Genomic DNA, 25,899 nt, shown 5'->3' with positions numbered 1-25,899 from the left:
ACCCCGCACCGGCCCGCTTCTGTCCTGGGCCGAAGGGACCCCGCACCGACCCGCTTCTGTCCCGGGCCTAAGGGACCTCGCACCGGCCCGATTCTGCCCCGGGCCTAAGGGACCTCGCACCGGCCCGCTTCTGTCCTGGGCCGAAGGGACCCCGCACCGACCCGCTTCTGTCCCGGGCCTAAGGGACCCCGCACCGGCCCGCTTCTGTCCTGGGCCGAAGGGACCCCGCACCGGCCCGCTTCTGTCCTGGGCCGAAGGGACCCCGCACCGACCCGCTTCTGTCCTGGGCCGAAGGGACCCCGCACCGACCCGCTTCGGTCCCCCTTGCCACTGGGCCAATACCTTGCTCAGCTAACCCCATGTGGTTGCCGGTGTGCAGCGGCCACCCCACATTAAAAGAACTCACGCACAAGCATCTTCCACTTCGTCAGTATGAAGTTTGGGACCTGGAATGTCAGGACCCTCATGGACAATCCCAACAGCAACAGGCCGGAACGCCGCACCACCATAGTTGCCCGGGAACGTAGACGTTTTGACATCGACATCGCCGCCGTAAGTGAGACCCGTTGGGCAGGGGAAGGCAAACTCAAGGAACATAGTGGAGGTTTTTCTGGAAAGGAAAACCAGAGGAAGAACGGTGCCTTCATGGAGTCAGCTTCGCCGTCAAAAATGAACTGGTCGACCGCCTCAAAGACTCCCCTTGCGGAGTTAACGAACGCCTCATGACTCGACTCCTTACCCTATCCCAGAACCAATGCGCCAGAGTCATCAGTGCGTACACCCCAACACTCGATGCAACGGATGAGCTAAAGAGAGTTTTTATTCCAACCTCGAGACATCCCTGTCCCGCATTCCCACGAGTGACAAATTGATCCTCCTAGGTGACTTTGATGCCAGGGTCGGCAAAGACACAGCCCTCTGGGGAGGCGTGATTGGCAGAGAGGGGGTAGGGAAAGCCAACTCCAGCGGCACCCTACTCCTGACAAAATGTTTAGAACATGAACTCATCATCAACACCCTGTTCCGCCAGAGGGACAAATACAAGGCATCGTGGCAACACCCTCGCTCCAAACCCGCTCGACTAGGTCATCGTCCGAGCCAGGAATCGCAAGGATGTGCGCATCACCCGCGCCATGATAGGAGTTGACGACTGCTGGATGGATCATCGTCTAATCCGATCCATCATCAATATTAACATAGCCCCAAAGCAGAGGGGACAGCAGAAGCAGTGCTGCAAAAAAGTTAATGCCAGGGCACTTAAAGACCCAGCTAAGAGAGCCCTATACAGCCAGTGCCTCACAGCTAATCTGGCACGCCGTGATGACCCCGAGATGCTCAATGCCCACAGTGCTTGGTCTGCCCTCCAGGCCTCCATAACCAGTGCCTGTGAAGAGGCACTTGGTTACTCAACCAGAAAACACCAGGACTGGTTTGATGAAAATGATCAGGAGATCCAAGAATAGATCGTAAGCACAGAGTATTTCTGAGCCTCAAGCAACAACCCAACTCGGGAGCTGCAAAGCAACATTGCAGACGGCTCAAGGCTGAGGTCCAACAAAAAACCCGGGACCTAAAGAACAGGCGGTGGATGGAGAAAGCACAGGAGATACAACAACTGGCCGACAGCCACAATATGCCAGGATTGTTCATTGCAGTCAAGGCCACCTACAGTCCAAACTCCCAAGGCCCCATCCCACTCCTGGACAAGAACGGGGAAACACTCATCAAGGACACCGAGGCTGTCAGGGCCCGCTGGAAGGAACACTTGGAAGATCTCCTCAATCGAGGCTCTGCCTTTGACTCGAGTGTTCTTGACTCCATCCCGCAGCATGCGACCTGCCACCACCTCAGTGAAACCCCAACGCTGCAAGAGGTAGGCAAAGCCATAAAACAGCTCAAGAATCACAAGGCTACGGGTGCGGATGAAATTCCTGCTGAGGCGCTAAAGTATGGCGGAGAGGCTTTGGAGCGGATACATGAATTCATCTCTCTCATTTGGAGGGAGGAGAGCATGCCGGGAGATCTCAGACCATGACCATGATCATGACCATTTTTAAAAAGGGGGACAAGTTCGACGACAGCACCTACAGGGGAATCTCCCTATCATCAGCCACTGGGAAGGTTGTCGCTAAAGTTCTCAACAGTCTTCTCCCTGTGGCCGAGGAGCTCCTCCCGGAATCACAGTGTCGATATCGTCCCCTACGGGGAACAACGGACATGATCTTTGCAGTACGATAACTGCAGGAAAAATGCAGGGAGCAGCGCCAGCCCCTCAACATGGCCTTTTTCGAACAAAGGCCTTTGACATTGTCAACCGTGAGGGCTTATGGAGTGTTCTCCTCCGTTTTGGATGCCCCCAAAAGTTTGTCAACATCCTTTGCCTGCTCCACGACATGCAGGCCGTGATCCTTACCAGCGGATCCATTACAGATCCAATCCACGTCTGGACCGGGGTCAAACAGGGCTGAGTCATCGCTCCAACCCTCTTCTCAATCTTCCTCGCTGCCATGCTCCACTCCGCTGGAGTGGAACAAAACTACAGAACCAGCGGGAAACTGTTTAACCTACACCGCCTCCAGGCCAGGTCCAAGATCACTCAACCTCAGTCGTTGAGCTGCAGTATGCGGATGATGCCTGCGTCTGCGCACATTCTGAGGCTGAACACCAGGATATAGACGATGTATTCACCGAGCCTTACGCTCAATATCCGTAAGACAAAGGTCCTCCACCAGCCTGTCCTCGCCGCACAGCACTGCCCCCAGTCATCAAGATTCACGGCGCGACCCTCGACAACGTGGACTACTTTCCATACCTCGGGAGCCTCTTATCAACAAAGGCAGACATTGATGCAGAGATTCAACATCGCCTCCAGTACGCCAGTGCAGCCTTCGGCCGCCTGAGGAAAAGAGTGTTCGAAGACCAGGCCCTCAAATCAACCACTAAGCTCATGGTCTACAGGCTGTAGTAATACTTGCCCTCCTATATGGATCAGAGGCATGGACGATGTACAGAAGACATCTCAAGTCGCTGGAGATACATCACCAACGATGTCTCCGCAAGATCCTGCAAATCCCCTGGGAGGACAGGCACCAACATCAGTGTCCTCACCCAGGCTAACATCCATTGGGGTTGAAGCACTGACCACACTCGATCAACTTCGCTGGGCAGGCCACATAGCTCGCATGCCAGACACAAGACTCCCTAAGCAATTGCTCTATGCGGAGCTCCTTAATGGCAAACGAGCCAACGGTGGGCAGTGGAAATGTTACAAGGTCACCCTTAAAGCCTCCCTGGTGAAATGCGACATCACCACTGACACCTGGGAGTCCCTGGCCGAAGACTGCCCTAGGTGGAGAAAGTGCATCCGGGAGGGCGTTGAGCTCTTCGAATCTCAACGCCGCGAGTGTGAAGAGGTCAGGCACAGGCAGTGGAAGGAGCATGCGGCAAATCAGTCCCAACCCCCTTCTCCTGACTAATGTCTGTCCCACCTGAGACAGGGTCTGTGGCTTCCGTATTGGACTGTTCAGCCACCAAAAAACTCACTTTAGGAGTGGAAGCAAGTCTTCCTCGATGCCGAGGGACTGCCTATGATGATATGATTGGATTACAAAATTCCTTGTAATTGGGAGTCAAAAACCTCTGGTGTGCCTTGCTTAAGTTAGTGGCATGGCTTGTGTGGTTGCGGCAGGGGCGGGGGGGGGGGGTGTGGGGGGTGGGTAGGGAAGATTGGCTTTCATTTTAACAAATTGAGCTACACATTGGGATAAGTATTTATTGGCAGAAGAGAATGGGCTAAAATATCCTTGAACAACCCCTTCTTCTTTCTCTGCAAGATATGCACTAGTGAAGTTGCCAGATGTTACTAAAAGACAGACGCGTAGTTACTTAACTGGAGTTAGCATCACACATCACCAAACCAGAAGACAAGCCTGATCAAGTTCCTCAGGCTTGTAAACGATGCTGGGAAAAGTTATATGCGCTCTATATGTTTTCTCCTCAGCTGCGTTAGATTAACACCAAATATAGTTCAATGGATGCAACTTTTCAGGAATGCTCTTAAGAGATGTTCCCCAACATTTGTTTCATTATCTGACTACAGAGTGGAGGTCATTCTCTGAGAATACTGAGCCTCAACACCCTTGAAGCCCTGATCTCGTTTCGTGTTGACCCCGCGCAGAGTTTGGAGTACCTTTGACTTTCAAAAAGTTGTAATAATGGGAGGGGAGAGAGAATAAATATATGTCACTCCAGTCAGCTCATTGAGAATGATCATTGACATTTAACCGATCCTTAAACCAAACACATGTATAGGCCAGAGTCTGAAATGGAGTCAACATAGATAGAAATGATAAATGCACGTAACTAAATATGGAGGTAGGGGAGAAAAGAAATAGGTTGAGTACATGATTTAATATAGTAGTCCTCACATCAAAGAACATCTCAGCTGACTTTACAAGGCATATAAGGCAGACACTCAGCAAGAAAAGGAGGACATTTTAAAGGGATCAAGGTGATGGTGGTTTGCATTAGTATTTCATGGGACATAAGCAGGAAACGCTCTGGACATGGAAGAATGCAGTTTTTGTAACAGATTGGATTTACATAAAACCTCAGCTCAGAGTTGAATAGGACAGTGAGGTTATGCACTTCTAAAACCCAGTATAGTGCTGGCCATTCAACACAAGGGAAAAAACCTTTCCAAATGTTAGTTAGAAAAAGTCTTTTAAGTTCGAACTATATCTCTGTACTAAACCGACTTTAAAAAAAAACAATGTGGCAGAATACAGCAAAACAGTTTGTAGAAACTTACAGCACAGGAGGCTGCCATTGCGAGCTCTTTGCCAGAGCAACCAAAACTAATCCCACTGAACCAATCTCTCCTTATAGCACTTTATCTTCCTTGGCTTCAAACTTCTATCCAATTTCAACTTTAAAGCAGTATCGGTCACATCCACTCTGTCAAAACATGCTACAACACTCTGCATAAAGACACTTCTAATCTCGCTCCTCACACACAGCGACAGTTTTAAATTATTGGGGGGAAAAATTTGCGGTCGGATGCTTCCTTCGTACGAATGCCTCTAACCCGAAAAAAATCTACGAAAGTACAGACCTGGTGGCCACGGAGAAACGTAGAATCCCAGTCGGAGGCCTAGATGTGCTGCGTAGCGCATGGGAAGATGTTTTTCAGGTACGTACTCGAGTCACATGGGCCTGGACCACCAATCATTATGCAGTAATCTCATTGATAAAAAAGGTAACTCCGTTTGTATGAGCTCCCATTACTATCAATGAGAATTACCCCGGTGAGGCCGGAATTTTCGGCCCGATGTCTTTTGTCATTAATTCCCAACCAGATGAAATAATCTTTCCCTATTCACTCCATCAAAGCACTTCATCATCATCTTCACCACTGGCTCAATGGGCCATTTGGCCTCCTCTGTGCTGTAACCATTCTATGATTCTATGATAATTAGGCCATTTTTCATGCCCCATTATAGAAAGGACATCAAAGCCAGAGAGCATACAGTGTAGATTCACCAGGATGGTGCCAGCGACGGGGAAACTAGCTATGAGAAGATCTGGCATACTAAGGCGGTTTCCACTGGAACAGAGCATTTCATAGAATGATAGAAATTTACAGCACGGAAGGAGGCCATTTTGGCCCATCGTGTCCGCGCCGGCCGACCAAGAGCTATTCAGCTTAATCTCACTTTCCAGCTCTTGGTCCATAGCCCTGTAGGTTACGCCACTTTAAGTGCACATCCAAGTATTTTCTAAATGTGCTGAGACTTTCTGCCTCTACCACCCTTTCAGGCAGCGAGTTCCAGACCCCCTCTACTATCCTCTTGGTGAAGAAATGTCCTCTCGTAGCTCCTCTAAACCTCCTCCCAATTACTTTAAATCTATGTCCCCTGGTTATTGACCCCTCTGCCAAGGGAAACAGGTCCTTCCTATCTACACTATCCAGCCCCATCATAATTTTATAAATCTCAATCAGGTCTCCCTCAGCCTCCTCTGTTCCAAAGAAAACAGAACCAGAATCTCCAATCTGTCCTCATAGCCAAAATTCTCCAGTCCAGGCAACATTCTTGTAAATCTCCTCTGCACCCTTTCCAGAGCAATCACATATTTCCTGTAATGTGGTGACCAGAACTGCGCACACTTATGGGCCCAAGTTTTGGGTGTAGTTAGTTTAGTTTGGAGTATCTTTGAAATCGCAATTCTCGGCATTTAGTTTGCTCCAGTTCCAGTGAGTTAGTTTAGTTTCATTTTAGTCAGTTTTTTTTTTCCAAAAGGAGCTGTGTCCAGCCACTTAGGCCCGTTTTGCAAGTTTAGGTAGCGAAAACTTACTCCAAACTAACTTAGAATGGAGTAAGTGTCCACTTTTGTAAGTTCTGAAAGACCCTGCCTAGAGTTAAGTTCAGCGCAGGCTGGGAAGCATTAAACACAAAGAACACCTCAACATCAACAAGAGGGGGGGGAGGGGGGAGGAAGTTAGAGGATTTTCCAAAGCACTAAACACTTCACAACAACATTAAAGAAGTATAAGTACATTTAAAGCACCAAGCACTAAACGAAGCACAAAAAGTAATAAGCAATTAATTAATAAATAAAGGAACCCTGCACCTAAAGCACCAAGACCAAAGTAATAAGCAACCAATCAATAACAAATAAAAATAGAAGTCCTACCTTTATGTGGAGGGAAGGTGTTTCTGTCAGCCTTTCCATGTCTCTGTCAGTGTCTCTCTCTCTCTGTGTTTCTGACAGTGAGGGGTGGGGGAAGAGGGGGGGTGAGGGGGGAGGAGGAGGGAGGGGGTGGAGGGAAGGAGGGGGGGGGAAGAGGTGGGGCTGAACGGGAAGAGGCTGAACGGAGGCTGAATGCGGGGAGGGCGGGGTGAACGGAAGCTGAACGCGGGGAGGGCGGGGGGGGGGAGTGGGGGGTGAGGCATAGAGGTTTAGGGAGAGAACTAGAGCTTAGGGGCTCGGCAGCTGAAGGCACAGCTGTCAAGTGGGATGCAATGAAAATTGGGGACGTTAAGGAGGCCAGAATTGGAGGAGCGCAGATATCTCGGAGGGTTGCAGAGCGGAAGAGGGTTACAGAAATAGGGAGGGATGAGGCCATGGAGGGATTTAAACACAAGCCGCAATGCAGATCCACCTCCATGTGAAATACGTCACTGTCATTGTAAAGTGTAACTTAATTTAAGTAAACTTTCACTGCAAGTTTACCTAGCTTGTACACAGACCGAATGTGCTCTTTATCAGCTCCGTATCCCATTAATTTATGTTTGAAGTCCAGATTCATCCATTTCAAGATGTTGCCGGCAAGATATCTGTATGCAGCAATACATTTCAAACAATGGAACTTGCCGATTGCTCATTTAAAACCTCATTCAGCCTGCACCACCCCCCCACATACTGTGCACTTTGTGGTTATTTTGTTATTTAAAAAAAAAAGAGTTTTATGTTTAAAGTGCATTGCCAATTGTACTATTTATTATTTGCAGGCTTTTTGAAACATTAGAACAAAATAATCCCACTGACCTGATTCTACTGCGCATGCGCGATCACGGCAATCCCGATCCTACTGCGCGTGTCCAGCGTCCCGGCACGGTCTCCAGCGCAGAACGCTGGCTCCGCCCACAGACCTAGTCACCATGCCACGCCAGCAGCTAGAAGGCCAAAATCAGCCCGAAGATTTTTGGTGCACTTCCAAGAGTGGAAAACTGGTGCACCTCTGGCAAGTACGCCAGAAATCTTTAGTGGCCAAAATTGAGCCCATTAAGTCCAGGATCCTATCTGCTTTTTTAATCACTTTCTCAAGCTGTTCTCCCACCGTCAATGATTTGTGCACATATACACCTAGGTCTCTCTGTTCATGCAGCCCTTTAGAATTGTAACCTTCAGTTTAAATTGGCTCTCCTCGTTCTTCCTTGCAAAATGTATCACTTCGCACTTTTCTGCGTTAAATGTCATCTGCCACGTGTCTGCCTATGTTTTGTTGATGCTTTTTCTTTCCAGCTCTTCGACCCTCCGTGGGCTCGACTCCAGCCTTGGTGGCACTTGGATAGTAAGCGCCTTTGCTGCCGAGATTGGGAGCTCCTGCCGGCTGCTGCCCAGATTGGAGGCGTAAGTTGTTCATTTGCCACCCGCTGACCTTCGAGGGACCATCTTCATGAATATCCCGCCTAAAGAACCGCCAGGGACCTCGCTGGCCATCGGTGGTCCTTTGGGTGGCACTTGGGCAGGCGGAGGTCTCATCAATTTTGGGCCCCATGTCTTCTACGCAGTCATATGTGCACTTCTTCTAAATTGTCAATAAGCATTTTTAAATTACTAAGTGCTAAGTATTGGCTGTGGTTTGCCTGCAAGGGACAACATAGAAGCCAGCAACTTCATGTTGCAGCATTTTACAATATTTCTTGTTTCTTGCAAACAAGCCAGGTTTGGGGTTAAAATGGTAACAGGGACTACCTAAAGCCACTTTCCTACACTCTATTTTAACTGCTCCTGTCGAGGGAGTGTGTCATACTTACCCTAAGCTCTGTGTATGGGTTGCGCTGGGCTCCTCTGTTGGAAGTGGAGATCAATAGAAACTTGGCCGAGGGGTGAGGGGGTTGGGGGAAGAGAGGGGGAAGAAAAAGACCTTGCTCCCTGATATTTACTTTCCTTAGACTGCTTCTTGTAATAAACAGCACATTCTTACACTTATATTTTCATGGGTCTACAATGCTGTTACGTCTCAGGATGGTACAGAAGCTATGTTTTATGAAGTTGTATTCGGATTCCATTTTGTATTGAGGATGTCCTTTTGTGGTTAAAAATAATGGGGGAGAAATTGGCTAATCCCTGAAAACAGGCGAGGGTTAATCGCGTACTGCGATCCTCGCGCCCGTTCACTAAGTTGCAGGCAGCATGGTAAATCCGTGCTGCATGCAGTTTTATAATATTGATGCATGCAGTCAGTGCTACCCGCGCTGTTCATTGGCTGTACGCATCAGCACCGGAACCGATGTCGTAAGTAGATAGCACTACTTAAAAAGACAGCCTGCATACATTAAAGATAAGGTGTACTGTGACTGCGAGAAGTCGTGGGAGTTATATGAAAACTGGTTCTGTGCTCCGATACTTTGACCAATGGCTGAACATGCGAGAGAGCATGCAGCGAGGTTTTTAGACACTGCACTGGAAATTTTGATTAAAAATGTGGAAAGGAGGGGGGATATCCTGAATCCAGAGGCAGGGGCAAGAAGCCCTCCAGACAGATGCTTAGGAGGCAGTGGGAAGAAGTAACATAGAAACATAGAAAATAGGTACAGGAGTAGGCCATTCGGCCCTTCACCACCATTCAATGAGGTCATGGCTGAACATGCAACTTCAATACCCCATTCCTGCTTTCTCGCCGATCCACCTAGTAGTAAGGACTACATCTAACTCCTTTTTGAATATATTTAGTGAATTGGCCTCAACAACTTTCTGTGGTAGAGAATTCCACAGGTTCACCACTCTTTGGGTGAAAAGGTTTCTCCTCATCTCAGTCCTAAATGGCTTACCCCTTATCATTAGACTGTGACCTCTGGTTCTGGACTTCCCCAACATTGGGAACATTCTTCCTGCATCTAACCTGTCTAAAACCATCAGAATTTTAAATGTTTCTATGAGATCCCCTCTCATTCTTCTGAACTCCAGTGAATACAAGCCCAGTTGATCCAGTCTTTCTTGATACGTCAGTCCCGCCATCCTGGGAATCAGTAGCGGCAGAAGTCAATGCCAGGAGTGCTGCTCCAAGAACACAGATACAGTGCATACGGCACCACTAGCCTCATCCACTGCACCCCCATCACCTATCTACCAACAATCTCTATCAATGAGTTTGCAACCCTAACATTCATATGCTTAACCTCATCATACACGTATCACTGTTACAAGCCTCACAATCACAACTCGTACACACTGGCAGCTATTCAACCATGACAGCCACATCACCCAAACATATTGCATAACATTCACCGACACACACCTCTCTTTCTTGAAGAAGACAACCGCACCCAACAACAGGCAGCAGTGAAGAACTGAAGGAGGACAAGTGCGTTTGCATGCATTAAATACTCATGGAGGAGACAGTGCTGGACATCATGGGAAGGGGCATCGCTGAGGCTGTGGACACTGGCGCGGGCTGAAGCGACTGATTCTAATTTTTCTCTCATCCCATTTGTCTTTCATCCCTCAATCTCTTCTGACTGAGAAGCTGCAGATGGTGCAAGCACACACTTCTTACTTTCTCCTCTCCCCTCATCACAACACAATCCTTGTCTCTTTTTCATTTAAGATATCCAAGAACTGGAACCTGGTCAGGCAGTGGAGGAACAGGCAGAGAAAAGTGAAGATGGACAGACATAATCACTCCATTTACAGTCGTCGCAACGAGCTCAGATACTGCCATGCATATTTTAGAGGCCAGGATAGAGGAATGGTCTGCACATTGTAAAACACTGGGCACAGGTGCTAGGGCGCAGGGCAATGATGGCGCTGGTGCCAGCTCATCTGAATGCAAGGTCGCGGACTAGTTCTGCTGCAGAGGACTCCGATGAGGACTTTGATGGACTAGGTTATAGAAGGCAGTGGATGGGTGTACAGTACCAAATGTATAGTGCTCTGGAAAGCTTCTGCTCAATGTCAAGGAGCATGGAGGAATCATAGAATCATAAAAATTTACAGCACAAAGGAGACCATTTCAGCCCATCGTGTCCAGCACCAGATTTGCATAGGGTTTTGTGCAGAGCTTGAAGCCCATCCTTTCCAACATGGCATGGGTGGTGACTTCCATCAGCACATCTGTGGAACTCACAATGATGCAGCGTTTGTTCTCCGATGTCACAGCTTCTATTGCAGCAGAAGCAGTTCCATCTAAAGTCTGAGTGCTGTTTTGGAAGCTCAGCCTGCTGCCCTCATTAGTCTGGATACCACTGTTCAAAGGGGTTTCCAGAGTCTCTCAGCAGTCCATCAATCTGTTCTCCAACCGATCAGTAGCACTGTTGAGGCACCGCCCCAGGTGAGGGGCAGTGGCTCCATGGAGCATGAACATGCTGTCCTCTCTCACGACGACAGTATTGCTGCTCCCACCCCTGCCACTCCACTAGTGCCCTTGCTGTGCCCATCAGCCAGCAAGTCCAGACTGCTGAGGCACAGGGCGCAATGGTACAGTCTGAAACTGGGCTTTCTAGGCCCAGAGCTGCTTGCGGTTGCCCTCCAAGGCCATCTGTAGTCTCCTCAATTGAAGGTCAGCATCCTTCCACCACCCATGCTGCAACCACTGGGAAGCACCTCATCGGAGCACTTGGGAGAGGCAAAGACACATAGAAGACAGACACTGAGGGAATGCACAAGGGTGATTAGTATATTTTTGTATGCATTATGTCATGATTGAATTTATAAATTTGGATTGGAATGTATATTTTATGGTGGTTTATATTTTTGTGTTGTTGGAAAAAAGCCGATGTGATGGTCAGTGATGGAAAAAAGTTAAGGAGTGTGGGAGTGTTGATAAATGGGGAGGTGTGGTTGAGTTACTATATTACGCATTAATTATTTCATCATGTAGAACACGAGCAAAAAGGGACCGTCTACGGTGTAGCCTCCCTTCCTCTTCCTCATTCCTTCACTTCCTCCTCCTCTTCCTTGTGCTCTTCTTTCTCAGCTTCTCGTCTGACAGGTGGTGGCAAAGGCTGTCCCCTCATTAATGGCCAGGTTGTGCAGCAGGCAGCATACATCCAGCGTAATTCCCAACTCAAGTGCGCACGTGGTTCTCGGCTATTTTTAACCATTACAAGGCCGCATAGTGCCTAAAGAAATGGGTGCCAGAGCCCAATTTCTCCCCTGATTTCTCCATAAATTTGTTGAAAGAATTACAGGATAGGCCAAATTTCTACGGCTAATACCCACTCTCATCATACAAGATAGACTCTGATTCTTTGTGTAGCTCTGATCTTCTATAAATACATCTATCTGTTTGACAAATATACTTTTACCATTTCCTTATGTGTAAGGAGCTAAGACAGTTTTATGTTGTGTCCTAAGGCCTGTTGTGAAGCCTTTCACGTCCTAGTACCATGAGATATTGGGCCCAAGTTTTGGGTGGAGTTGCTCCTAGTTTTTGGAAGCAACTAGTTTAGTTTGGAGTATGTTAGAAATTGTAATTCTCAGATAATAGTTTGCTCCAGTTCTAGTTGAGTTAGTTTAGGTTGGCTTTAGGTAAGGTATTTTTTTTTCAAAAGGGGGTGTGTCCAGCCACTCAGGCCTGTTTTGCAAGTTTCGGCAGTGAAAACTTACTACAAACTAACTTAGGATGGAGTAAGTATTCACTTTTGTAAGTTCTGAAAAACCTTACCTAGAGTTAAGTTTAGTGCAGGCACAGCCAGAGACGGGGGATGGGAAGCATTAAACACAAAGGACACATCAACATCACAACAGGGGGGGAAGGGAAGTTGGAGGATTTTCCATAAACACCTTCATAACAACATTAAAGAAGCAAAATACATTTAAAGCAGTAAGCACAAAATAAAGCAGTACATTTACGAAGCACAAAAAGTAATAAGCAATTAATTAATAAAAAATAGAAGGAACCCTGCACCTAAAGCTCCAAGACCAAAGTAATAAGCAACCAATCAATAAAAAAATAGAAGTCCTACTTTTATGTGAAGGGAAGGTGTTTCTGTCAGTGTGTCTCTCTCTCGCTCTCTACATCTGACAGAGAGAGGTGTGGGGGCATTGGGGGGGGGGGGGGGGGGGGGTGTGTGTGTGTGGGGCGTGTGTGCGTGTGTGGGGGTGTGCGTGTGTGGGGGTGTGCGTGTGCGGGGGTGTGCGTGTGCGGGGGTGTGCGTGTGCGGGGGTGTGCGTGTGCGGGGGTGTGCGTGTGCGGGGGTGTGCGTGTGCGGGGGTGTGCGTGTGTGGGGGTGTGCGTGTGTGGGGGTGTGTGTGGGGGTGGGGGTGTGTGTGGGGGTGGGGGTGTGGCGGTGTGTGGGGGTGGGAAGAGTCAGGGTGTGTGTGGGGCGGGGGGGTGGGGGTGTGGTGGCGGGGATGGTGTGAGATGGGGGGGGTGGGGTGTGGTGGCGGTGTGTGGGGGGGGTGTGTGACTGAACGCGGGGGTGGGGGTGTGGTGCTGAACGCGGAGGGGGGGTGGGGGGAGGCTGGACGGAGGCACCCCCGCTCTCTCCTCCGGCCCTTCGATCATTTCGAGTGCCCCCCAACCCACACTCCTCCATCCCTTGCCACGCTTCTCCCCCACCGATCACCTCCCCATGTTTCTCCCCCACCGATCACCTCCCCAGTGCCCTCCTTCTACGCTCCTCCATCCCTCCCAGGTACCCACACCATTCTGAAACAGACTGGGGAAAAACGCCCTGCTGAGCCATTGCACAGGCGCGCACGTTGCAACGCTCACGCGCAACAAAGCCGGCAGTCTTCAGACACGTAGGGCTTAGCCCCGCCCACCTGCAGCTTGCTCCGCCCCAGGAAGACTGCGCTGCGCCACGCCGCGCGCCGTGCTGCGGTCCAGGAGGACCGGAGAATTGCAGCAAAATATTCCGGCGCACTTCGAGCCCAGGCAGATCACGTAAGTCTCGGAGGTGCGCCGTTTTCACCTGATGCCGAAACTTGGGCCCATTGAGTCTTTGGAATGTTGAGTTAAAGTTACCTAAAGTAAAGCAAGAGTAAAGGCCATGCAAGAGGTATGATGTAATGGGCTTTTTACGGAAGGTATAATTGTGTACCGTGTGTTGGGGAAGTTATAGGTAGATCGAGGATTAGCCACCCTGTCACTGAGTTCAGCAACTGTAATGCATTATTGTCTTTGAATATCATTTATTCTAGTAAATCTATAAACAAAAGACTGCGACTAGAACTCTCACTGTTGGAACAGAGACAACAGCTCCAAGCTTTGTCTCCTAAGCAGCATATTAGCATAAGCACGTGGGCATTCATACAATGGATTGCAATCGTGCATGGCATTTGCTGCACAATTGTATATAAAGGCGCTTTTATGTTACAAAAAAAGATGAAATAGGAGACCAGCATTCAATAAAGTGGAGGTTGAGTAATGTACTTGCGGCAGTACAGAAAGTATAGCTGGCAAGGATATTGCTCAACGTCCAGCCTCTGTAGCGCTGGTTTCCACTTAATGCAAATATCCTTCATTTTGGTTTGAAAGCAGAATAGTGATATTGTATGCAGTTTACCTTACTGACTAGAATACATATGATAACATATTTATTGTTACTTCAGTCTCAACTTTCTATCTAAACTGTACAATTTGAACTTAAAAACACAATCTATTCAGAAGCAATTGCATCAAATGACTTAACTTTTCAGAAACTACAAATGATGGAACCTGAATTATACATTTACTTGTACAATTGTATAAATGAGTTCCACTCATGAGATACATTATAAAAATGAAGATTTGTTTGTGATGTTGACACTCCAAATAACCAAGTGTTAAGTTGGTCAAACTTCATAGATATGATAGAAACAACATACCTCTTATCTGAACAACCTTTTGTTTTTTTCTATGTCCGTGAATGTTCACTACCTCACACATATAAATGCCAGAATCATTGTGGTTGAGTGGTCTGTTGAAAGTTAGAGTATCATTTTCAATCTGCAGATCCTCTGGCAACTGTCCCTCCAATCTAGAGAATTATAAAGATTATAATTGGAAATATTATTATTTTTTGAACATTAAAATTGCAAATCTTGCAACAAGGCATCGCAAAAAAGAGATACCTGATCTTCAGATTAAATATAATAATACTCTTTGCTATGTGCGCTACCAATCACCAAAAGGTTCCTGCCAATGCTACATAACATTGTATGGATGACCACCCGCCTACAAAAAGATGGGGAAACGTGTTCAGCAGCTATTTCCACTTCACTCACTTCCCCTAGCCCACTGAGCCTAACTGCCCCTAAGGTTCCCTCCTGTTCCAGACATGAACTCACATCGTTCTCTAGTTTCTCTCCCATCTCCCATGATGCCCTCTCCGAGCTCAGCTTGTCCATGAAACCTGTTGCCTCAAATCTATTCCCACCAAACTTCCCTTTCTGGCCCACGTTAGCTGATATTGTTGAAGATTTCCTCCCCTCAGGTACTGTCCCCATCCCTTCAATTCTGCCGTCACCACCCCTCTCCTCAAACAACCCACCCTTCACCCATCTGTCCTTGGAAACTACCGCCCCATCTCCAACCTCCCTTCCCTCTTGAAAATCCTCAAATACGCATTGTCGCCTCCCAAATCCGTGCCCATTTTCCCCGCAAATCCATGTTTGAATCCCTCCAATCAGGCATCCATCCTGCCACAGTGCTGAAAGCGCCGTTATCAAAGTAAAAGTCACAAATGACTGTGACCATGACAAACTATCACTTCTCATCCTTCTCTACCTGTCTGCAGCCTTTGATACAGTTGACCATACCATCCTCCTCCAACGTTTCTCCTCCATTGTAGAGTTACGTGGGACAGGTCTCGACTGGATTCTTTTCTATCCATTTGTAGTCAGAAAATCACCTGCAATAACTTCTCTTTCAATACCCACACCATTACCTCGAGTCCCTCAAGGTATTGGGAGTAATGTTCTGACGTGGATAGAGAACTGGTTGGCAGACAGGAAGCAGAGAGTCGGGATAAACGGGTCCTTATCAGAATGGCAGGCAGTGACTAGTGGGGTGCCGCAGAGCTCAGTACTGGGACCCCAGCTCTTTACAATATATATTAATGATTTAGATGAAGCAATTGAGTGTAATATCTCCAGGTTTGCAGATGATACTAAGCTGGGTGGCGGTGTGAGCTGTGAGGAGGACGCTAAAAGGCTGCAGAATGACTTGGACAGGTTAGGTGAGTGGCAGATGCAGTATAATGTGTATAAATGTGAGGTTATCCACTTTGGTGGCAAAAACACCAAGGTAAAATATTATCTGAATGGCGGCAGATTAGGAAAAGAGGAGGTGCAATGAGACCTGGGTGTCATGGTACATCAGTCATTGAAAGTTGGCATGCAGGTACAGCAGGTGGTGAAGGCGGCAAATGGTATGTTGGCCTTCATAGCTGGGGAAGTTGATTATAGGAGCAGGGAAGTCTTACTGCATTTGTACAGGGCCTTGGTGAGGCCTCACCTGGAATATTGTGTTCAGTTTTGGTCTCCTAATCTGAGGAAGGACATTCTTGATATTGAGGGAGTGCAACGAAGGTTCACCAGACTGATTCCCGGGATGGCAGGACTGACATATGAGGAGAGACTGGATCGACTGGGCCTGTATTCAATGGGGTTTAGAAGGATGAGAGGGGATCTTATAGGAACATAAAATTCTGATGGGACTGGACAGGTTAGATGCAGGAAGAATGTTCCCGATGCTGGGGAAGTCTAGAACCAGGGGGACATAGTCTAAGGATAAGGAGTAAGCCATTTAGGACTGAGACGAGGAGAAACTTCTTTATTCAGAGAGTTGTTAACCTGTCGAATTCCCTGCCGCAGAGTTGTTGAGGCCAGTTTGTTAGATATCTTCAAAAGGTAGTTAGATATGGCGGCTAAAGGGATCAAGGGGTATGGAGAGAAAGCAGGAAAGGGGTACTGAGGTGAATGATCAGCCATGATCTTATTGAATGGTGGTGCAGGCTCGAAGGCCGAATGGCCGACTCCTGCACCTATTTTCTATGTTTCTATCGGAAATTTCCCCCAACTAAATATTGGGAAGACCAAAGCCATTGTCTTCGGTCCCTGCCACAAAAATGTGTTCCCTAGACACCGACTCCAATCCTCTCCTTGGTAAGTGTGAGGCTGAACTAGAGCATTTGCAATCTTGGTGTCGCATTTGACCTCGACATGAGCTTCCGACCACATATCTGCTCCATCACTAAGACCACCTACTTGCACATCTTTAACAGTGCCCAACTCCATCCCTGCCTCAGCTCAGCTGCTGCTGAAACACTCATTCATGCCTTTGTTACCTCTGGACTGGACTATTCCAATGCTTTCCTAGCCGGCTTCCCATTTTCCACTCTACATAAATTTGAGGTCATCCAAAATGCTGCTGCCTGTATTCTAACTCGCACTAAGTCCCGTTCACCCATCACGCCTGTTCTGGCTGATTTACATTGGCTCCCAGTCTGGCAACACCTCAATTTAAAAAATTCTCAGCCTTGTCTTAACAGCCTCGCCCCTCCCAATCTCTAACCTCCTCTAGCCCTACAACTCTTCGAGATCTCTGCACTTCTATAATTCTGGCCTCTTGTAGATCGCTGATTTTAATCACTCCACCATTAATGGTCATGCCTTCAGCTGATTCGACCCAAAGCACTGGATGCTCCTTAAAACGTTGACCAAGCTTTTGGTCATCTGTCCCAATATCTCATTATGTGGATTAGTGTCAAATTTTTTTTGATAAAGCTCTTGTGAAGCACATAGTAAAACGTCCCTATGTTAAAGGCACTATATAAATCTCCCCCAAACATAAACACCCGCGATTAACTCAGCTTTAAAAAAGGTCAGCAGCTACACACTGGTTTCAAAACAATCTTTAGAAATGACAGGACAGTTTTTGCTCTCATGTTTAAGTGTAAATAATTGCCTAGGCAGAGGACACAGAACAATTAAGTCGGGAGGATTTCCCATCTTGGACTGAGCGTGCTTAATGATCCCTCCATTAATTTAAATTTGCCAGCAGTGGGATCTTGAGCCAGGCTCTCGAGCTGGAGAAACAATTTTGACGTCTATCTGCAATTGAAAATAGATTGTTGAACTGTTATAATATTCAAAACCTGTGTCATTCTTTCCTCTTGCTTTAATTTCCTGTAATCACAACTGTGCACTACTTGGGCTGGATCAGCACAAGGGCATGCTAGAGATTGAGTAAAAATGAAGCCGATGTAATCAAGTCGGTTTTGGGGCTTTATTTGATGTGGTAGTAGGAGATTCTAGGCGCCTCCGTCCAGCATGGCAAAGCAGAAGAAAATTGGTCATGATAAGCATAGAACCAAACTAGCTACATCCACTGAGTACGTAAGAATGTAGAAGAACTCAAGTTATGGGATATGAGCTCAGTAAAGGATAAGGCAAACCCCATGAAGGGTTTAGATACAATCAAAATGGATGTTGGATCAGAAGTAAACTAGCCCAGGTGTCACTCTCTTCCTTCCAATCTTACTCTAAACACAAAACTATGTTCTGAATCAAGGTAAACATTGAGGCACCCGAGTATGTATTGACTGAAGCAGTAAGCTGACCAAACCATAAAAGGTTTGCAAAACCAAATCCAGTGACTGCAGAGAAATGGAAATGTTTACAAATGTAAAAAGCTGTCTGATCAGGTACCATAATGGAAGTCTTACCAATCTCTAGCATACAAGCAAATATGGAATCAGTCGGAGTCACAGCATATCCTTATATAAAATGAAATATTTCTTCTCAACACAACTTCAACTGCATGGTTATTGGTTCATAGATGACGAGGTTCAAACCACCTCCAGTGTACCAGCGCAGCCTTCGGCCGCCTGAGGAAGAGTGTGTTAGAAGATCAGGCCCTCAAATCTGTCACCAAGCTCATTCTGCAGGACTATAGTGATATCCGCCCTACTCTATGGCTCAGAGATGTGGATCATATATAGTAGACACTTCAAATCGTTGGAGAAATACCACCAATGTTTCCGCAAGGTCACCTGGGAGGACAGACGCACCAATGTTAGCGTCCATGATCAGGCCAACATCCCCAGCATCAAAGCACTGACCACACTCGACCAGCTCCGTTGGGTGGGCCACACTGTTCGCATGCCTGACACAAGAATCTCAAAGCAAGCGCTCTACTCGGAACTCCTATACGGCAAGCGAGCCCCAGGTGGGCATAGGAAACGTTTCAAGGGCACCCTCAAAGCCTCCTTGATAAAATACAACATCCCCACCGACACCTGGGAGTCCCTGGCCAAAGACTGCAGTAAGTGGAGGAAGATCATCCGGGAGGGCGCTGAACACCTCAAGTCTCGTCGCCAAGAGCATGCAGAAAACAAGCACAGGCAGCGGAAGGAGAGTGCGGCAAACCAGTCCCACCCACCCTTTCCTTCAACGACTGTCTGTCTCACCTGTGACAGAGACTGTAATTCCCATATTGGACTGTTCAGTCACCCAAGAGCTCACTTTTAGAGTGGAAACAAGTCTTCCTCAATTTCGAGGGACTGCTGATGATGGATGACACTGCTGCAGTCACTGGGAACTTAATTGGTGAACATAAGAGCATAAGAAATAGGAACAGGAGTAGGCCATACGACCCTTCGAGCCTGCTCCGCCATTCAATAAGATCATGGCTGATCTGATCATGGACTCAGCTCCACTTCCCCGCCCGCTCCCCATAACCACTTATCATTTAAGAAACTGTCTATTTCTGTCTTAAATTTATTCAATGTCCCCGCTCCCACAGCTCTCTGAGGCAGCAAATTCCACAGATTTACAACCCTCAGAAGAAATTTCTCCTCATCTCTGTTTTAAATGGGCGGCCCCTTATTCTAAGATCATGCCCTCTAGTTCTAGTCTCCCGCATCAGTGGAAACAGCCTCTCTGCCCCCTCATAAACTTATACGTTTTGATAAGATCACCTCTCATTCTTCTGAATTCCAATGAGAGGCCCAAACTACTCAACCTTTCCTCATAAGTCAACCCCCTCATCTCCAGAATCAACCAAGTAAACCTTCTCTGAACTGCCTCCAAAGCAATTATATCCTTTCGTAAATATGGAAACCAAAATTGCACACTGTATTCCAGGTGTGGCCTCACCAATACCTTATATAGCTGTAGCAAGACTTCACTGCTTTTATACTCCATCCCCTTTGCAATAAAAGTCAAGATACCATTAGCCTTCCTGATCACTTGCTGAACCTGCATACTATCCTTTTGCGTTTCATGCACAAGTACCCCCAGATCCCACTATACTGCGGCACTTTGCAATCTTTCTCCATTTAAATAATAACTTGCTCTTTGATTTTTTTTCTGCCAAAGTGCATGACCTCACATTTTCCAACATTATACTCCATCTGCCAAATTTTTGCCCACTCACTTAGCCTGTCTATGGCCTTTTGCAGATTTTTTGTGTTCTCCTCACACATTGCTTTTCCTCCCATCTTTGTATTGTCAGCAAACTTGGCTCCGTTACACTCGGTCCCTTCATCCAAGTCGTTAATATAGATTGTAAATAGTTGGGGTCCCAGCACTGATCTCTGCGGCACCCCACTAGTTGCTGGTTGCCAACCAGAGAATGAACCATTTATCCCGACTCTCTGTTTTCTGTTTGTTAGTCAATCCTCTATCCATGCTAATATATTACCCCCAACCCCGTGAACTTTTATCTTGTGCAGTAATCTTTTGTGTGTGGAACATGTAGATCTATCTTGGTGTTGCCCACGGAAAGTCAGGGCAAAACAAATATCCCTCTGTGCATTAGTGATTCTGGAGGTATAGGTACGAGATCTACAGTTTATGCAGATTATTAAGATCCTTGTAGTGGTATAAGTGTGGTATAAGTATAGGCTAGGTAGAAGGAATAGTCTGCAGAATCCATCTCTGAGAAAAATATTCAAAAATTTCATGAATCATTTATTTACCCCATTTCCACTAAACTGCTGACCACCCAACATCTATTCCTAGCCCCACGCTAGCTGACATTATAAATGGTTTCCTCTCCTCAGACCTCCAATTGAAATCCACTGTCATAGAAATTTACAGCACGGGGAGGTCGTCATTTCGGCCCATCGTGTCCACGCCGGCCGACCAAGAGCTATCCAGCCTAATCCCACTTTCCAGCTCTTGGTCCGTAGCCCTGTAGGTTACAGCACTTTAAGTGCACTTCCAAGCATTTTTAAAAATGTGGTGAGGCTTTCTACCACCCTTTTAGGCAGTCAGTTCCAGACACTCAACACCCTCGGTGAAGAAATTTCCTCTCGTATCTCCTCTAAACCTCCCTGCAATTCGTTTAAATCTATGCCCCCTGGTTGTTGACCCCTCTGCCAAGGGAAACAAGTCCTTTCTATCCAGGCCCTTCATAATCTTATATACCTCAAATCAGGTCTCACCTCAGCCTCCTCTGTTCCAAAGAAAACAGACCCAACATCTCCAATCTTTCCTCATAGTCAAAATTCTCCAGTCCAGGCAACATTCTTGTAAATCTCCTCTGCACCCTTTCCTGTAATGTGATGACCAGAACTGCATACAGTACTCCAGCTGCGGCCTAACCAGTGTTTTATACATTTCAAGCATAACGTCTTTGCTCTTGTATTTCATGCCTCGATCAATAAAGGCAAGTTTTTCATATGCCTTCTTAACCACCTCATCTACCTGGCCTGTGACCTTTAGGTCCTTACCAACCCTCAAAAAATCTGTTCTTGCAAACCTATCGCCCCATTTCCAACCTCCCTTTCTTCACCAGTCTTTAAACATATTGTCACCTCCGAACCCCATACCCAGCTTTCCTGTAATTCCATGTTTGAATCTCTCCCATCAGGTTTACTTCCCTGCCTCAGTACTCAAATGACATCCACGGTGACTGACTGTGATGCACTAACCCTCCTTATCCTTCTCGATCTCTTTGCAGCCTTTGACATGGTCAACCACATCCTCCTCCATTGTACATCACAATCCAATTGTCCTCACTTGATTCCAGTCTTACCTATCCGATCATAGCCAGAGCATCTCCAGCAAAGGGTTCTCTTCTCGCACCAAGGATCAATCGTTGGTCGCCTCCTCTTCCTCATCTACATGCTGCCCCTTGTGATATAATCTGAAGACATGGAGTCACGTCTCACGTGTGCCGGCAATACCCAGATCAAGCTCTCCAACCATCTCTCTCGATCCCCCCATTGCCCGTGTTGTCAGACTGCTCGTTTGATGTCCAAACCTGGATGTTCCACAATTTCCTCCAGTTAAACGGAAGACAATATCATACCCGGTACCCTGACTCACTAATTCAAACCTCTCCCCAACCACTGCCTCAGCTTCAACAAGGCTGTTTGCAATCTTGACATTCTTTCTGACCCCAAGCTGAGCTTCCAACCCCATAACCTCTCCTCACGAAGACTGTCGACTTCCCTCTCCGCAACATTGGCTGTTGACTCCCCTGTCTCAGCCCGTCTGCTGCCGAAAGCCACATCCATATCTTTGTCACCTCCAGACTTGACATATTCCTATTCTCTCCTGTGCGGTCAAGTTGAAGATAAATAGATTTGTTGAAGAGTCGAACGCAAAGAATATAATTTGTCTTTTTCTTTCAAAAGCTGCTATAGAGTTACAGTTAACGTTAACTCTGCTGTCTTTCCGTAGATGCTGCCTGACCTGCTGAGATTTCCAGCATTTTCTGTTTTTATTCCAGATTCCACCTTCCGCAGTATGTTGCTTTTGTAATAGAGTTACAGCATTTGTTTCAATTTCAGAGCCATAACTGAAGTTGAGTTTAGTGGTTATAATCAAGTTCTGAATGGCTGGGTCCAAATCAGTGAAAAACACATGATGACTTTTCACTGATGTGGACTTCATTGCCAGAAAGCCTTTAATAGGGTTCCATATGAAAGACTGAAACATAAATTAACACATTATTTCAAGGAAAAACCTAGATAAGGAATTGGCTGAAGGAAAGAAAGTGCAGGGTATTTTTGTAAGGCAAAAATGTTGGGGGTTATGGGAAGTCCATCCAAGGAGTGGTAATTGACCATTACGCTTCCTAATCTATATTAACGATTTAAGGTTCATAACTCCAATGTAAACTAGTCAAATTTGCAGATGATACTAAATTGGTGGCAGAAGGACATGGTTTAATCAAGTCAGAAGTAGTCAAGGATCCACAAAAGCAGTTTAAAAAAACCTAAAAAAGGGCACAGTAACAGCAAATTAAATTCAATACAAACCAATGGAAGATACTACACATTTGAAGGAAAATTGGTTTTCAATTATATTATCGATTGTTGTAGAAATAACTTTGGAAACGTTTGTAAGGCGTGGAGGTATAAATTTGGCACTGAACGGGTCAAATCGCCCAACAGCAGCAATAAAAAAATGAACAGAAAGCCCAGTTATATTGCTAGATCAGTACAGTGTAAGTCAGTCTCTGCTTGTTTCTCGAAAGACTTGTATTTATAAAACATCCCAAGGTGCTTCACAGGAGTGTTACAAGACAAAAAGAAAAAGAAGTTACAGCTGCTGACCAAAAGCTTGGTCAATGAGGTAGGTTTTAAGGAGCTTCTTAAAGGAAGAAAGAGAGGTAGAGTGTTTTAGGGAGGGAGTCCCAGAGGTTGGTGATGCAGGCTCGAATGGCCTACTCCTGCACCTATTTTCTATGTTTATTTTCTATGTTAGGGTCGAGGCAACTGAAAGCACAGCCACTGATGGGTGAGCAGTTATAATCAGGGATTCTCAAGAGGGAAACATTTGAGGAGTACAGATATCTTGGGGGAGGTTGTGAGGCTGGAGGAGATTACAGAGATAGGGAGGGGCAAGGCCATGGAGGGATTTGTAAACTAGGATGATAATTTTGTAATCGAGGCATTGCTTAACTGGGAGCCAATGTAGTTCAGCGAGCATAGGGGTGATGGGTAAGCGGGGCTTAGTATGAGTTAGGACAAGGGCTGGCGAGTTTTGGATGACCTCAAGTTTATATAGGGGAGAATGTGCCAGGAGTGCATTGGAGTTGTCAAATATTGCCAACAAAGGCACAGATGAGGGTTTCAACAGCAGATGAACTGAGGCAGGGTCAGAGACGAGCAATCTTACACAGATGGAAATAGGCGGTTTTAGTTATGCCGCGGATATGTGGTCGGAAGCTCATTTCAGAGTCAAATATGACACCAGGGTTGCGAACAGTCTGGTTCAGCCTCAGACAGATGCTAGGGAGAGGGATGGAGTCGGTGGCTAGGGAACAGAGTTTGTGGCGGGGACCAAAGACAATAGCTTTGGTCTTCCCAATATTTAACTGGAGAGACTTTCTGCTCATCCAGTACTGGATGTCAGATAAGCAGTGGAGAGTCAAGAGAAGTGGAGGTGAGATGGTGGTGGGCTGAATATCGTCACTGTACATGTGGAAACTGATGCCATGTTTTTGTATGATGTCGCCAAGATGCAGCATATAAATGAGAAATAGGAGGACCCCAGGGATAGATCCTTGGGTGACACCAAAGGTAACGATGTGGGACTGGGAAGAGACGCCATTGCAGGTGGTTTTCTGGCTATGATTAGGTAGATAAGAATGGAACCAGGCGAGTGCAGTACCACCCAGGTGGCGAGACATTGGAGATGGACAGAGTGGTTAACATCGTCAAAGGCTGTAGACAGGTCCAGGAGGACGAGGAGGGGTAGTTTGCCTTTGTCACAAAGGATGTCATTTGTAACTTTGATAAAAGTTGTTTCGGTACTGTGGTCGGGGCAGAAACTGGATTGAAGGGATTCAAACGTGGAATTCCGGGAACGATGAGCACGGATTTGGGAGGCGACAACACATTCAAGGACTTTAGAGAGGAAAGGGAGGTTGGAGATGGAGCGGTAAGCTTGCAAGCACAGTGGGTTGTTTTTTGAGGAGATGTCCTAGGCGGAGTGTTTGCTAGTGCTGTTGGGGAGGGTTTAAACTAATATGGCAGGGGGATGGAAATCTATGCAGGGAGGCAGAGGGAAGTAAAATGGAGGTAGAAGCAAATGGTAGGAAGAAGAGTGGAGGGCAAAGAAATCAAGGACAAAAATCAAAAAGGGCCACATTATGACATAATCCTAAAAGGATAAAGTGTTAAAAAAACAAGCCTGAAGGCTGAGTCTCAAAGTGAGGAGCATTCGTAATAAGGTGGATGAATTAACTGCGCAGATAGCTGTTAACGGATATGATGTAATTGGGATTAGGGAGACATGGTTCCAGGGTAACCAAGGCTGGGAACTCAACATCCAGGGGTATTCAATATTCGGGAAGGATAGACAGAAAGGAATAGGAGTTGAGGTAGCAGTACTGGTTAAAAAGAGGAGATTAACGCAATAGTAAGGAAGGACATTAGCTTGGATGATGTGGAATCTGCTGCGAAATACCAAAGGGCAGAAAACGTTGCGGGAGTTATTTACAGACCACCAAAGAGTAGTAGTGAGGTTGGGGGATGGCATCAAACAGGAAATTAGAGATGGGTGCAGTAAAGGTACAGCAGTTATCATGGGTGACTTTAATCTAGATATAGATTGGGCTAACCAAACTGGTAGCAATACAGTGGAGGAGGATTACCTGGAGTGTATTAGGGATGGTTTTCTGGACCAATATGTCGAGGAACCAACTAGAGGGCTGGCCATTCTAGACTGGGTGATGTGTGATGAGAAAGGACTAATTAGCAATCTTGTTGTGCGAGGCCCCTTGGGGAAGAGTGACCATAACATGGTAGAATTCTTTATTAAGATGGAGAGTGACACAGTTAATTCAGAGACTAGGGTCCTGAACTTAAGGAAAGGTAACTTCGATGGTATGAGACGTGAATTGGCTAGAATAGACTGGCGAATGATACTTAAAGGGTTGACGGTGGATTGGCAATGGCAAACATTTAAAGATCACATGGATGAACTTCATGGATAATTGTACATCCCTGTCTGGAGTAAAAATAAAACGGGGAAGGTGGCTCAACCATGGCTAACAAGGGAAATTAAGGATAGTGTTAAATCCAAGGAAGAGGCATATAAATTGGCCAGAAAAAGCAGCAAACCTGAGGATTGGAAGAAATTTAGAATTCAGTAGAGGAGGACAAACGGTTTAATTAGGAGATGGAAAATGGAATATGAGAGGAAGCTTGCTGGGAACATAAAAACTGACTGCAAAAGCTTCTATAGATATGTGAAGAGAAAAATATTAGTGAAGACTAATGT

The 25,899-nt window shown here is 46.6% G+C and overlaps 1 protein-coding gene across 4 annotated transcripts in view; it reads right to left on the bottom strand.

The window, feature by feature from the left end:
- nectin3b (nectin cell adhesion molecule 3b) overlaps positions 1–25,899 on the bottom strand; it is a 350,178-nt gene that overhangs the window by 19,953 nt on the left and 304,326 nt on the right. For all 4 annotated transcript variants that reach the window (XM_070891821.1, XM_070891822.1, XM_070891820.1 and 1 more), the window contains one exon: positions 14,539–14,690. In XM_070891821.1, coding sequence (XP_070747922.1) covers positions 14,539–14,690 — 152 coding nt within the window. The remainder of the gene's footprint in view (positions 1–14,538; positions 14,691–25,899) is intronic.

The sequence above is a fragment of the Pristiophorus japonicus genome, chromosome 10, assembly GCF_044704955.1.
Source record: "Pristiophorus japonicus isolate sPriJap1 chromosome 10, sPriJap1.hap1, whole genome shotgun sequence".
NCBI lineage: Eukaryota > Metazoa > Chordata > Chondrichthyes > Pristiophoridae > Pristiophorus > Pristiophorus japonicus.
The sequence above is the reverse complement of the archived record's forward strand: the minus strand, read 5'-3'. Positions and strand labels throughout refer to the sequence as shown.